The 14,478-nt window shown below is 53.6% G+C and overlaps 1 protein-coding gene across 6 annotated transcripts in view; it reads right to left on the reverse strand.

The window, feature by feature from the left end:
* The window catches only part of IL16 (interleukin 16), a 102,399-nt gene extending 88,420 nt beyond the window's left edge, over nt 1–13,979 (reverse strand). For 3 of the 6 annotated variants that reach the window (XR_011997122.1, XM_072737456.1, XM_072737455.1), the window contains exon 1: nt 13,212–13,846. Coding sequence is in view for 4 of the 6 variants with exons in the window: in XM_072737456.1 (XP_072593557.1) it covers nt 13,212–13,251 (40 nt within the window). In the remaining 2 variants the exon portion in view is untranslated. Of the gene's footprint in view, nt 1–13,211 lie in introns of all 6 variants that reach the window. The other 3 variants (XM_072737452.1, XM_072737450.1, XM_072737466.1) reach the window with 2 other exon arrangements.
* Nucleotides 13,980–14,478: the final 499 nt, after the last annotated feature.

The following is a 14,478-nucleotide window of genomic DNA, read 5'->3' on the forward strand; positions in this document are numbered from 1 at the left end:
GAGCACGCACTAATGTTGGCTGTCCCCACAGTGAGGACAGCTTCAGGACCTTTGGGAGAGTGTGTCTGGGGGGGCCACCTCTAGCTGACTGGCGGAGCAGCCATGTCCCTGCTGCTATAAGAGCCATAGAGCATTTCTGGCCAGCTGTGCCTGCAAGCCTCAGCCAGAGCAAGTCCTATGGAGAGTCCCATCTGTGGGTGGTCCCAGTGCCGGGGTCACCGAGTGGAATCACCGCCAGCCCCGGGCGGCACAGCCAGCGCACACCCTGCCCTCCAGCATCTCCGAGTGTGGTGAGCGTAGCAGCTCCCCGTGGGCTCCTCTCCAAGTGGTGCCTCGCCCCTTATCTGCTCTGCAGTCTTTGCTGCTGAGACCCTCAGCACTTCAGCGGTACGCGGGGCACCTTGCCTGGCTTACAGGACAACAGAGATTTGTCCTTATTTCAGCTGGAATCCAAGAGAAAAGCTTGAAATACATTCTTGTTTCAAGCTGTCTTCTTAACCACACTCCAAGCTCTCAGAACTATTTGTTTAGTTTGCCTCCCTGGATATGAGTGTGTTGCTATCTGCGCTAATTTGTGTCTTTTAGGTCAAAAAAAAAAAAACTTACATGTGGAAAATTTATTGCCAGCCTGAATGGACAGTGTAAATACAAGGTACGAAACTGTTACAGTTAAGGTTGTGTTGATGCTGTTATTCACTTATCGAGGCAACAGCTTCCTGAGACTCACTGTGTGTCACTGGTGATGTGTCGAGGAGGAAGGCAAGGGCTTTCACAGCCCGCTGGAGAAGATGGATGTGTCGGTGGAGATGGCTCCTCGTGCGGGGAGTTTATGATACAGGTTTGAATCAAGTGCTACCATCTGCAGTGACTTGATAAATGGCCTCACCAAGGAATTGGCCCATGAGCCGAGGCTGGAAAGCCGAATGAGAGTTTCCTACCTAGAGGAAGGAAGGCAGATGGTGCCGAGAGAACTCATTTCACATTGAGAGAACTGCATGCACAAAGGGAGAAAGCCTTAAAAGACCCTGCTGTCTTCGTATCAGCAAATCTCTTGGTGGCCCTGGAGCCCCAGGAGTGTGACCAGGAAGCAAAGGGACCAAATTGCCAACTCAGGTGATGAGATAGGGGATCAAGGAATGAGGACCCCCATCGTGCTGGTGAGTGGATTTCATTTCCGAGTGCACCCTCCTTGCTTCACCTCCCCCCCCCCCCCAAGCCCTGAGGCCACCTGGGCCCCAGAGAAGGTGCCCCCAAGGGCAGGTCCCACGTTCCCGGACTGCCTGCTGCGCGAATGACTCTAGTCTTGACTGTTTACATGTTTCATGAAAGATTTCAGTTCTAAAGAGGTTCCTATGGATAGAAAGAGCTAGAAAACACCTACTCTGAGTAATTATAGCCCTACAATTTCACCCAGTAAAGGTACAATTTCATCTTTGTGCTTAGTCAATGCAGACGTTTCCTAGGCATGTTGCACAGCAGCTGAGAGTATAGATTTCAGAGACTGGGTTGGAAGGGTTGATGTCCTGGGAGAGCCACTTTCTAGCCAAGTGATCCTGGGCACATCACCTCATCTCTCCATTCTGGAGACACACTATCTAAGCCAGGGCACTGAGAGGCTCCAACAACATGCCACACGCAGAGACTGAGTGCAGTGCCAGGGCAGAAAGATGCACCAGGGCGGCTGGGGGCAGGGATGTGACAGGAGCATCACTGGGCACCTGAAAAATCAAAGTAGGGGCTTCACGGAGGTGCCTGGCCCACCCTGACAGCTCCTGACCCATCCCATCTGGCAGATTGGAGGGGCCCTCCACTGGGGTCGTAAACACTGAGCACCACTTAACTGCAGGACATGAGGGGACAGCCAGAGAGAGGGCTAGAGTGGAAGGCTCCTCTCATTCCCAGGCGCCCTGGGGAGAGGGGGTAGCCTCAGGGCTGGGCTCCTGGGATGAAGTGCTGCCCTTGAGGGGCTCAGCCTGAAATGAGGTGATTTCATCCATCAAGAAAAGGAGGGATGGATGCTTCCCTGTTTGGACAGAGAGCGAGGAAATCAGTTGGGTTGCCACATCCTCCAACCAAGCAGCAAGCACGGTCATCAGTCCACGGACCGCCTGCCCTGGGAATCAGTGGCGGACTGACTCCAACAGTGCAGTGACTGGCGGAGAGACCGCCCTGCCTGTGGTCAAGGTCAGAGATGCCTGAGCTCCCCACACACCTGGGGGAGGAGGGGCCTGGCAGCAGCGGGAAAGCCTCCTCCGGGTGCCTCCCCCTTTTTCCCACCCTCTCCCACCCTCTGCTGCTGCTGCAGCCCCTGCACCGAGGAAGAGGAGGTCCCAGCTGACAGCCGGATGGCCCAGACCCAGAAGCCCCCAGGGAGGCAGAGCAAGGACAGGGGACACAGGAAGCCCCTACACCCCATACCAGCCTCCGAAGCTGCTTCCTCCTCACATCACTGGGCACCATGGTGGCACGCGACTCCCACCCAAGCATTCTGGCTTCTGTTGTGTCCCCACCCCAGCACAGCTTCCAAATATGACACTAAGTCCCAGCACCAAGACCCTCCCCCACACAGATGAGAGAGGCCAGTCTCCTGGACAGAGCCTGAAGGACATTCACCCACGTGGGCCCACCTACCTCCCTGCACACCTTCCCCAGGGCTGCCACCTCTCACTTTTCTCTCTGATGGCCCAGCAGAGACAGAGACACCACCTACCCGGGACAGCCTGGGGCTTTCGCCTGGGTTAGAGCTGGGGGAGAATGAGAAACAGACTTCTTTCCTCACACAGAGGTCAGTCTCTGGGTCTGATCCCAGGCTCTGAGGCTCTGAGTCAGACGCTGCCTTCACCACCTGCTCTGGACAGGTGACTCAGGGCAAATGTGTCCAACCTGGCACGGTTTGCTCAAAGACTCCCGACCTGAGCCATCTGATTTCTCCACATGAAACACCTTGGTCTGATAGGGAGGCTGCCAGCACTGAGAAGCTCAGCCCCAGAACAAAGTCCACCATCTGCTGGACTGGAGAGGAGGCCAGCCCAATCCAGAACCCCAGGACCCCAGCAAGATTCCTTGTTTCTGGCTTAGCCTTCCTTGGACAACCTAGAAGAGGCTGGAGGCTGGGAAGGTATGAAACATTACTTGGGGTGTACACTGCGCCTGGCATGCTGCGAGGAGCTTTACATAAACATCGGCTCACACAGTCTTGCCTCCAATCTAGCAAATATTATCATACCTATCTTACAGGTGAAAACAATCACAACACACAAATTCGTTGAACACCAAAACCTGGTACCCTTGGGTTACAGCCCATCACTGGCTCAGCAACTCCCCTGAGGTTACCCAGCCAGGAGCCTAAATCCAGATCTGCCCAACGCCAAAGCCCATGCTCTCTATGGCACCACATTGCGTCTCTGTCCCTAAAATAAAAAACCGGTTCTCAGGAGCAGGGGCTGATACAACTCAGTGCTTCTCAAAGTCTGGTCCCCAAGCCAGCAGGATGAGCACCGGCGGCTAGAAATGCAGATTCTCAGGCTGTGTCCTAGTCCTCCTGAATCAGAGGCTGTGGCAGTGGGGCCTGGCAGTCTGCTTCGGCAAGCCCTCCAGGTGATTCAAGCATGAGGACCTAGGACGTGATGCACACAGAACATGTGGAGCACCGTAGCACAAAGGGACAAGGCACTTCTGTTTCTCCCCTTGGGATGATTGCCTTGTGACCAGGGTGCTTCCTCCCACATGTCCCCTTCTAAGGTGGCATTCAGCCCATCTGCCCCCTAAAGAGCCTCCCACACGCACGTCCTCAGCACAGCCTCTGTGAGTTCTTGGTGTGCGCCAGGCTGGGATGTCTGAGTGGCCCTCTCTTCGGAAGAATGGAATGTGCTCCAGCGCTCACCAGCAAATGTCTCAGGGTCCGCTGGGGGCTTTAATGAGCGTGTAGGTGCAACCCGTGGGAAGCCCTTGGAATGCAACGTGGAGCTGCAGAGGACCAGCTGCTGCCAGGGCAGCCAGGCCCACAGTCGCATGGATGCATGTTGGAGACAGAGCTGTCTTTGTCTGTGGGTATTGGGGACAGTTCCACTTTGCAGGGCTGAGTCTGGGGGTGGGGGCAGCGGAGGAACTTCTCAAGGGCAGGGAATGGAGGCCTCCGTCAGTGCCATGTTTTCTGTTCATATGCACAGACTCTCTCCATTCCCGGGTGCAGTGCAGCTGGCAGCAGCTCCTAGGGCTCACAGTCTGGCAGAAAGGCTGGGACTGACGCAGTACCCCAGGCCTCTGGAGGCCAGCCTCACCCTTCCCAGATCCCACAGCCTCCCTCGGACACCAGGCCTAAGCCCCCCATCACCTGTGCCTGAATCCAGTTCCCACTTTGTCCTACTATCGGATGACCTGTCTTGCTTACCTCTCAGAAGGCAAATTCATTGCAAAGTGTAGGAGAAATCCTGCCCAGATCCTTACTGACATAGGGTGGAAACTATTGCATCTGTGTCCTCCAGGACCTCCTCTAGAAAAAGGACAGACTCCCCATCACTGTCTAACACTCCACAGGCCAGCTCGCTGTGTGCCAGCAGCAAGAGAGGAAGAAGCAGGCAGGACGAACTGGGGCAGCTGGTGGCACACCTCACTCAGCCAAGGTCTTACTATGGGATCGTGGTCATGTTTCAGCTTTAGCTCACTCATCTGCCAAATGGGATGAGCACAGTGCTCCTGAGGGATGGGCCAAGAGAAGAGGAAGGACCCCCCAGCGACAATGCACATGTGCACCTTCCATCTGCGTTTTAATCTCCCCTTAGCATGAAAACTGAAGCTCACCTCCATGCGATCGCCTCTGTGCACTGGCACCCACACACGCTCGCGCTCACGCACACACGTCCCCATTTTCAGTTACGTAAAGACTGGCAGGCATCTGCAGACGTCTGTCCATGTGTTAGACGTGGATGAGCACTCAGCTTCCTTCTGCCCTGTCATCAACCCTATGAAGCAGATTCTACGTCTATACCCATTTCACAGATGGAGAAACTAGGACTCAGGGAAGGAGCAGCTCACCTTCCTGGGGCGCGCAGCTGCTGGCAGCCGAGCAGCACATGAACCCCCATCTGTGTGCCTCACACCCTCTGGATACATCCACGAGTGACACTGCCCACGAGGTCTTGGAAGAGGCGAACATTCCAGGGGGAAAGCTGTGCACCTTGTCCTTCCAGCGGTGGAGCCCAGATATCTTCAAGCCATCGTGATGCCAGCCAGAGTTTCACGACCAATGACTGTAAACTAATGCACGGAGCACGTTGACGTCGTGGCTGAAAGTGACCAGACCCTTCTGCACGTAGGCTCGGGATGAGCGCCACTGACCAGGAGGCCTTTCCCACAGGTTTGCGTGGAGAGCCGGCGTCTTCTGGGATTAGACCATGAGTTCTATTTATGACATGATGTTTCGATTTATTTTGTTTTTGAAACTTGATGTCCACATTTTCTTCTGATACTTTCCCTCTTTTTTTTAAATTATAAAAGTAATACATATCTGCTATAGCAAGTCAAAATATTCAGAAGGCAAAATGAAAAGTGCGTTCACGGGGTCATCTGTTCTGGTCAAAAAGCAGCCAAATCAAGAGGATCGTGGTTGGAGTCACCTCACGGGTGAGACCACAGCTTCTGCCCTGCCCCCTCCGGGAGCTTAGGCCACTCCCTTCCTGAGCCTCACTCCTCTGCAGAATGGGAATGACAATCCAGCGGTTGCTCCCCTGGGCCCAAGGATGGACCTACCTAGTATTCTTTAAAAACCCTCCGGAGTTCTTCACACTGTGAAGTTGAGGCCCTGAGGACTATCCCAGAGGTCTTACTTGCTGCAACAATTATCACTGACTTCCATGTAGACCCTGTTGCTCTCCTTCCGGCCTTCTCTTCTCTCACTTCTCCATTCTGGGCTTGGCACCCTTTCAGGGTCACAGCCATTGCTGATATGCAGTGTGATGAGAACCAGGGCCCACAGCCCATCCTGCTGGCATGCAGGCCGTCCCTGTGCCAACAATGCCCAAACCCATGTCTTTAGCCTTGGATTTGCTTCTGAGTCAGGAACTCTTTTTTCCTGCCACCTGCTTAGCATCTCCACCTTGGGACTGACTGGTGATGCCCAAAACTCACACCAGGAGCAGCACTGTTGATCAACCCCAGTTCTGACCCTCCACGTACCACCCTATTCATCAGCCATTCTTGTTGGCCCTCCTGGCAGGAGACACCCCTACTGCACCCCCTTCCTCTCATCTCCACTGCCAGGGCCCTGACTCCACGGCCCTGCTGCTCCCCTCCCAGCTGGGCTTCTGGCTCCTGCTTGGATCTCCATGTTCCTTTCTACAAAATAACCCATCACAGTTTTGTGGGATTTGGTAGGTGGGTTATGTCCTGTGTGCGCCCTTACACCACCGTATGGAAAAGTGTATTGCTCCACTAAAAGTGTCCTGTGCCCCACATATTCACCCAAGACTTTGCATTGCTTTTTACAAATCAAATCCCAATGCCTTACCATGTCTCAAAAGATTGACATGCCCTTGCCCCTGTTCGTCCTCCCTTTCCTGAACAAGCCGAGTCCCTGTCACTATAATGTGTTTGTCCAAACTGCTCTCTGCTTCCAGATCCTCATACCTAAATGTGACCTTTCCTGTCCATCTAAACTAGTGCCCAGGCACTCCCCACTACACCCCCTTTTTTCCTTCCTCATAGAACCTGTCACTATCCGAAGGTGTTCTTGGCCTGTTGGGGACCTTGTGTACCACCTATCCATCCCCTCCAGAGCACAAGTGCCCCAAAGAGAGATCGTCAGCTTCGTTCACTGCAGCTTCCCAGCTCTAGGACGTTCCTGGCCCATAAGGGCTCAATAAACATTTACCGAATGAATCAACCCACAGCTGAACGAATAAATAAGTGACTAATGCCATGTAATGAGCTTCTACATTTGTTTGTATTTTAGAGCCTACAAAGAGCTCTTACAGATATTTTCTTAATCAAATGAATCCTATTAGGTACAGATTTAAATGGAACTTAAGAAACGTGCTCACTCTCTGTCCCGGTTCCCTGAAGCTCACGGATTAAGAAACAGTGGGAACGTCTCTCCAAGGGAAGAGAGTCTATTTCTAAGAGCTCCGATAATCCTGTGGGTTGGACAGGCACATGGTTTCATCCACGGCCACGGTGTGAAAAAAGAGAACTTGGAGATACAGCGTTGACTTTGTGCACACGCCTCCTGCGGGCCCGACGCCGTGCCAAGCGCTGTCGACACAGGCTCCAGCCCCACGATGAACCTGTGCAGTGGGTGCCATGGGTTATCCCTATTTCCCTGCCAAGGCCAGGGACAGAGCAGAAGCACAGCAGCCAGGTGACTTTCTCAAAGCTCAGAGCCAGGATTTGAACCCAGGGCGATCTGACAACAGAGTCCAGGCAGCCCATCCACAAACCCAAGCTGAGTAAATAAACCGAGCTGAGCCATCTGGAAATCCCAGCCACACCAGTCCGCCCAGCACAGGGTGGGCTCAAAAAGGGTCACGCACCACGGCGGGAGGGAGTGGTCCGTGCTGGTGGTGCTTTCTCGAGGCCAAGATGAGGACTGTTGGCACAGCACGCCTCCCCTCCACCTGGCCTCCAGAAACGGCCAGGTAAGAACAACAGCACCCGGGGCCCCGGAGCGGCTGTTTCCGCGCAGCAGGGCCTTGGCAGGACCGCTGTGCTGTGTTGGTTGGGGTGTGCCCTCCTAGAAGGGTGCGGAAGCTGCCGAGCCCCTGTCTTCTGCATCTCTGACAGGACACCAGGGGTCCCCCAGCCAGCGTGCCTGGCCCCGCCCCTCTCCGTGGAGCAGGACAGCCGGACCCCCTGCCCCCTGTCTGCCCACACAACCATCTGAGGAGCGTGGCTTCCTGCCTTGCCTCAGAAAGCAACATTTGTAAAGATGAAGAAATCCCTACTTTCCTTTCTTAATTTGTTATTGTCATGACATGACTGACTCAATAAGCAAAAATGTAAGATCCTTGCCCGGGGTCACAGGCTTGTCTCCCCCAGCACGCCTGATGTTCCTCCAGAGGCTCCCGCCTCCTCCCACCTCCGCACCTCGGGGCACGCACGCCACGCTGTCCCAGGCCCCTGCCTGCTGGCCAATGCTTGGGCAGTTTTCAAGGTTTGGCTTGGAGTCACCTCCTCCAGGAAGTCCTCCTTGTCATTCCCCCCAACTCACTGAAACAGGAGCTGCCCTGCTCTGGGAGTCCAGGACTCTGGTTTTCAGCCCCAGGATGCTGCTGACTGGCTGTGTGACCAGGGGTGAGCCACCCCCTCTGCTGAGCCACAAGTTTCCACATTGTGGAAGTCGTTTTAGAAGACTTCAGTGCAGGGGCACCTGGGTGGCTCACTGGTTGAATCTGCCTTTGGTTCAGGGTATGATCCTGGGGTCCTGGGATCGAATCCCGCATCAGGCTCCCCACAGGGAGCCTGCTTCTCCCTCTGCCTGTGTCTCTGCCTCTCTCTGTGTGTCTCTCATGAATTAATAAAATTTTTTTTTAAAAAGAAGACTTCATTGCGAATGCTCTCACCACCTGACACCTGACACCTGGTGGTGGTTCAGCAAATACTAGCACTGCCTTCCTCCCTCCCCATCCCATCACCCGCAGTGAACCCAGTGCCATCCACAACCGGAGGGATAGAAGGACCCCAGGGCCGGGGCAGGAGCCAGATCCCTGCCCTCAGTCCCTCTCCGTTTCTGCCCCAGACCACCCTAGCACATCAGACAGTTGAGAGCGCACATCCCTCCTACAATCCTATCCTCCTTGGCTGCTTCTGCCTTCATCTCAGTGGAAGAGGCACATGCTCCCCCAGTGCCCGGGCCCATCTGCGCAGCAGCATGCAGTACACGGGAGCTCTCGTGGGAACAGCTTGGCTCCCATCACCCTCACTCAGGATCACGGAGGTCCCACGTGAGGCCCCAGGACGCACCTATGTACGCACACGGAGCCTTGCCATGGTTCTCCCCACCAGCCAAGGGTCCAGCTCCCATGACAGGGCACCTGCTCCATCTCCTCTGTCCTGGCCTCGTACCAAGCCCACTCTCAGACCCCAGCGCACCAGCCCTAACCGCGTGCCCAGAGACACCCTGCGTCAGCACCAGCATCCTCCCTCCTGCCCAGCCTAACCTGCTGCTGGGTGGGGCTCCCTCAGGGCCTCAGCCTAAGCCGGCACTCGGTTCTGCCCCTGTGGCCGAGGCAGGACAAAGCAGGTACTCTATGTTATTAAACTACATGATTAAATTTAGTGACACATCATATATCATTAGTAAAAACCAAACGCAACTGAGAAGGGGCTTGGGAGAGCTTTCTGGGGGCAAAGTTCTGCATCGTGCCCAGAGTTGGTCTTACACAGCCGTGTCCATTTTTCAAAATCAATAGAATGGCACATTTTAGATACACACATTTCAGCGTAGGTGCACTTTATCTCAAAAAAGAACAGTGAGCAAATACTGAACTCAGATTAATTACATACACACTGAAGTGTTTAGAGGTGAAGGGTAGTGATGCCGAAAACTTATTCGGAAACATATCCAAAAACTGAGATGGGTGCATGGATGGGCAGACAGACGACAGGATGGATGGACACGCGATGAGACAAGTAGAGTGAAATGTTACTTGGAGAATTAAAGCAGTGGGGTGTGCCCACTGACGACAGTTCTTTCCACTTTTTTGTATGTTTGAACACCTTTTTATTGTAATATTTTGGAAGAAATGCAATTGAGAGCAAGCTCGAGAATCCATGATTTGGGGAATGGGTAAACCAGTTGTGGCACAGGCATCTGATGTGGGTTTCTGGGGCCAGAGAGCTGGAGGTTTGGCTACCTCTGCAGGAACCGACAAGCCCCACCGTCCAGGAACAGGATGCGTGCATGTGAGGGTCGCCGTTGACGCGGCTCGGCCACAGGACCTGCAGAACGCCGAGGACACGGGCTTTAGAAACAGACCTGCCTCGGCTTGACTCTGTGTGGCTGCCTCATTTCTATTCACCTGTAAAGACAACCGTGTTCACCTCCCAGGGGCATGGGGAAGGTCAAAGCAGCCTGTGCCTGGTGCTGGGGGATGCTCAGGAGGGAGAGAGGCCGGTGTCACAGAGACGCTTCCGGGATGTGCACCTGGGGGCCGGCGCCCCAGGTGTGGGGAACACAGGTGAGTGACTCATGCTCACAGAGGAGGGTCTTGGGGCCTCTCCCCTCCAGCACAAGCTTGTATTTCCTGAGCTAACAAGTCACCATGATTATTTTTCTTAAATGCTGCAGAGAAAACAGATAGGTGGGCGTATACTGAAAATGCTCACAGTGGCTCATAAGCTGGTGAGATTTGAGGTAGTTCTTTTTTCTCATCCCTGCCCTACGAGGTTCTGTTCCCTTTACCTAAAGCTTGATTCCCCACCCCTACCCCCACCCAACTCCTGCACATCCTTCAGAAAACAGCTCAAACAGCACCCCCGCAGGGAAGCCCCCCTGACCCACGGGTTAGTTCCCCATCAGAGCACTCCAACGCACCTAACCCTCTTTCTCTGTAGATTTACACACATCTGGGTAAATGTCCAGCCTCGTGACACCCATTAGATCTCCAGAACCCAGCCTAGTGCCTGCAACCTAGAATGTTCTTTTTTTTTAAGATTTTATTATTTATCTATTTATGAGAGACACAGAGAGAGAGAGGCAGAGACACAGACAGAGGGAGAAGTAGGGTCTCTGTGGGAAGCCCAATATGGAGCTTAATCCCAGGACCCTGAGATCACAACCTGAGCCACCCAGGCATCCCAGCCTAGAATGTTCTAAATAAATGGCTGACAATGAGTTCTAAATGCTTGAGAAAGTGACTTCATTCTTTGCAGCTTGAAACAGAAATAGGAAATGGGTGGTAGGATGGGGAGGGCAATAAGGTAGACTCAGTACATCCACACTTGTCTTGGGTGACACCACGTAGCTCTCAACTATCAAAGAAGCATGGCAGTCCCTCAGATGGCTTTACTTCTCCCTTGATCACAGACCCCACTCCTGATGCTCCAGCCCCACACAGAGCCTCCCTCTGCAAACCCTCCCTGCCCACGCCAGTCATGGAGAGGCACAAGGGTCTCCCGGTCCTGGGATTCCATTTCCAGCTGAAGGAAAGGAGGCACCTGCAGAGGACATCATGTGACCGCTGGTTGGGTAGACAAGCGAGCGCTACGTCATGTGCTCAGAATGTGTATCTGTGAGATGGCAGGACTAGAAGCCTTCTTAGAGGCAACTCTCCTCCAGCAGCCTTCATCCACCTTCTAGACAGGGACAGTGAGCCCCCTGGTTCGGAAACGGGCTTCCCCAGGTCATGTTGCACTGTAAGGATCTAACTGGACAGGTGTCTGTGCATTTAACCCTCAATTATCCTACAGCTGAACTCAGAGAATGGGACTTACTCATCACTATTAAGTGACATTATAGGGTGTCTCCCAGATTAGCTCCCAGACCCAGGACCAAGGTGCTTATTTCCACAGCTGATGAAGAGCCACTTGTAACAGTCAGAGTCTCTTTCCAAGAATGACCCTCTGCTGAAGACAGATGCCTTGCCCCAGGCTGTACCCTGATCCTAGGGCAGCCCACAGGCATGATGGGTCATGGCAGGTGTACAAAACCCATGGGATCAGCTGGATCATAGCTGCATCCTGCCCAGCATCTCCTTCTGGGAGAAGGACACACAGATGGTGTCCCCAAACACACTCTCCAATGACCTTCCTACACGAATTGCTGTCTCAGAGGCTTACCAGGAAACCCACCCACTCATGGCAATGTGGCCAGGGACACAAAGCGGCAAGGCCTCCCCAGAAATAAAATGGTTTCACCAAATATTGAGCACCTACTGAATACCAGATCAATCCCAGCCCTTGACGACTCCCCAGTAAATGCACCCATGTGGTCCATAGCCAAAGGGAGACATTCTGAAGGCTAGGCCCCCTGGCTGCAAGAGAGAGGGTGCATGGCTGCCTGGCCATGGAGGGCTCCCTCCATCCCCAAGCCCTGAGTGCTCTGTGAGGGCTGCCGTGGCACCATAGGGGAGGAGCATGTACAGGTGCTGCCCTATTCTGGGTGTCACTCATACGATGCTCTGGCCATCTCCATGTGTGATCTCCGTGATTGCTTCTATAGTCCCAAGAGGTAGGAATGAACTCACAATATCTGTTTTGCAGAGGAGGAAACCGAGCCTTGGAGAGGTTGAATGCCTTCCCCCAAACCAACTAGCCTGTGCATCACAGCGCCAAGACTGCATCCCGGGTGGCTGGACCCCACAGCCTGGTTCTTGGTCCCCATGTCCCACTGCCCTCCTTCAGACTTCAGAGATGCTTTGATGCAACCTAACCAATTGGCCTCTGGGCTCTGGCTCTATTGTCCATATCTCCCTGGAGCTGGAACACTCAGAGTGTGCCTTTGACTTGTCTCATTCCCCCTTTTTAAAGAAAACCATGTGTTTACTCTCTGATGCCAAAGTTACAACAGGGCTGAAGCTTTGCCAGTGTTAACTTTAAACGTTGGGCAGAGGGGTTAAAACCCTCCCTGGTGCCTGTTTATTTGTGTTTCCAGAGCAAAAGGAGGTCGGCTAAAGAAATGATCTCGGATCTACTGGGCTGTCCCTGCAAGAAGGCAGGGAGTCTGGCCAGGGGACTCAGGCCCCTCCCAGCCTCACCTCTGTCCTCCCCGTGCCCAGCTCTGCAAGGCTCAGATGGTCCCCTGCTCCATTCTCCCCAGACACCAAGCAGCTCCCTCTCCTGTCCTGTTTCCTGCTGGGACCAGAGCTCAGCGGGTGGGGACCCTGACAGCTGCCCATTTAGATACTGATGTCCCTGCCCCTGCTCGTTAAGAGCCACACTCACAGAGGAAGCGAGGGCTCATAAAAGCCAACCGCCCGGGCTGTTCTCATCCCCTCGGGGAACCTGCCCTCACCCGTCACCTCTCTGCCAAACAGCCTAGAGAGCACACAGGCAGCTCTGCAAGGACAATGCAGACAGACAGAGATGTGTCCTGCTGCGCCACACGTGCACGCACACGGGTGAGCGCGCACGCGCACAGACACACACACACACACACACACACGCTCTATGGCATTATCAAAATCATGCTTTTCCATACCCCTCCGGGAGGATGTCAAGAAGAGGCAAGCCTTCCATCCCCAGCTCCGCGGGAGCCCCCGAGAAGAAGCTGCACTCACCATTCTCCCTCCGAGGGAAGATTCTCTTCTGCAAACTCATGCCGTGCAGGGCTTTGAGGATGGGGCTGAGCCAAAAAGCCCCTCAGAGCCCCAGCCAGATTGAGAAGTCCCGGGGATCACCGGCAGCTCCTGGGCAGGGAATATTTGAATAGGAGTTAAAACTCCGAAGTAGCTCCTCGTTAGAACTGGTTTTCCCCCCGGCAGGGAGGGAGGGAAAAAAATCCCTTTCCCTCTGCCAGCAAATCTTTAAAGTCTCACAACGGTTGCTTCCAACCCCTGCCTTTCTTGCGAAGCAAATGTTCATGAAGGCAATGTTATTTCACTGAATCAAGCCCTCAGATCATAAGCCTTTTCCTGTACCACAAACAGAAATGTAAAACCTCAAACTTTCCTTTGGACTCAGACTCTGTTGGGAGCGGACTGAACACAACCCTCTCTGAGGTCGAATGTATGGAAAATGTGCTAAACGGTTTAGATCATCCCGAGCACTGGACTCGGCTCCCCACCTCCCAACTTTTTTTTTCTTCGTTTTTTAAATGAGTTCTGGTGTGTTTATGTAATTGCAAGGGACAAACACAACACCTAAAATTTCTGCCCAAAGTTGAAGTGATTCATTTTCTCCTTCACACACACACACACACACACCACACACAAACACAGCGCCTGTTTAATCCAAGTGAAAACGCCTTTCATAAAATCTGCTAAGGGCTTGGGCAGAGCGGCTGGTGGTGAATGCAGCCTGTGTCCCCAGAAGGGCAGTTGGGCTCCGGGGAAGGTGGAGGCTGCCTTTCATCAGAACAAACAGAAGGCACTCTGACTCCCGCCCGAGTCGGGACAAGCAAGCATAATAGAAAAGTGGGCACGAGCCCTGGCTAACTGGGCTGTAAAAATGTTTTCTGCCCACTGTACCCAATTCCCCCTGTTTGCCTTCTCATACCAGGAGATTTTATTTTTAGACTTGGACAAGATGTACTATTATTTTAAGTGACCGACTTGATTGCCGGGTTATATAAATCCTTGGATTCCCCACCGAAAAGACCAAAAGAATATACAATAAGTGGCAAAGAGTCAGAGCTGGAAGCTGGGGAAGAATGTGATGGTTTTGGGAACGCAGACATAGATGATTGGACTGAAAGGAAAGCCTGATCAATCAGATAGGGAGAAAAACCCACCAGGGAAGCAAGCGACACAGACCTGGTCCAGGTCCGGGCTTACCTGTCACCTGCCAAGAGCCCCCAGTCTTCCCAGGTTAGGCCCCAGCCATGGC

Source organism: Vulpes vulpes, chromosome 14 (genome assembly GCF_048418805.1).
Source record: "Vulpes vulpes isolate BD-2025 chromosome 14, VulVul3, whole genome shotgun sequence".
Lineage (NCBI taxonomy): Eukaryota > Metazoa > Chordata > Mammalia > Carnivora > Canidae > Vulpes > Vulpes vulpes.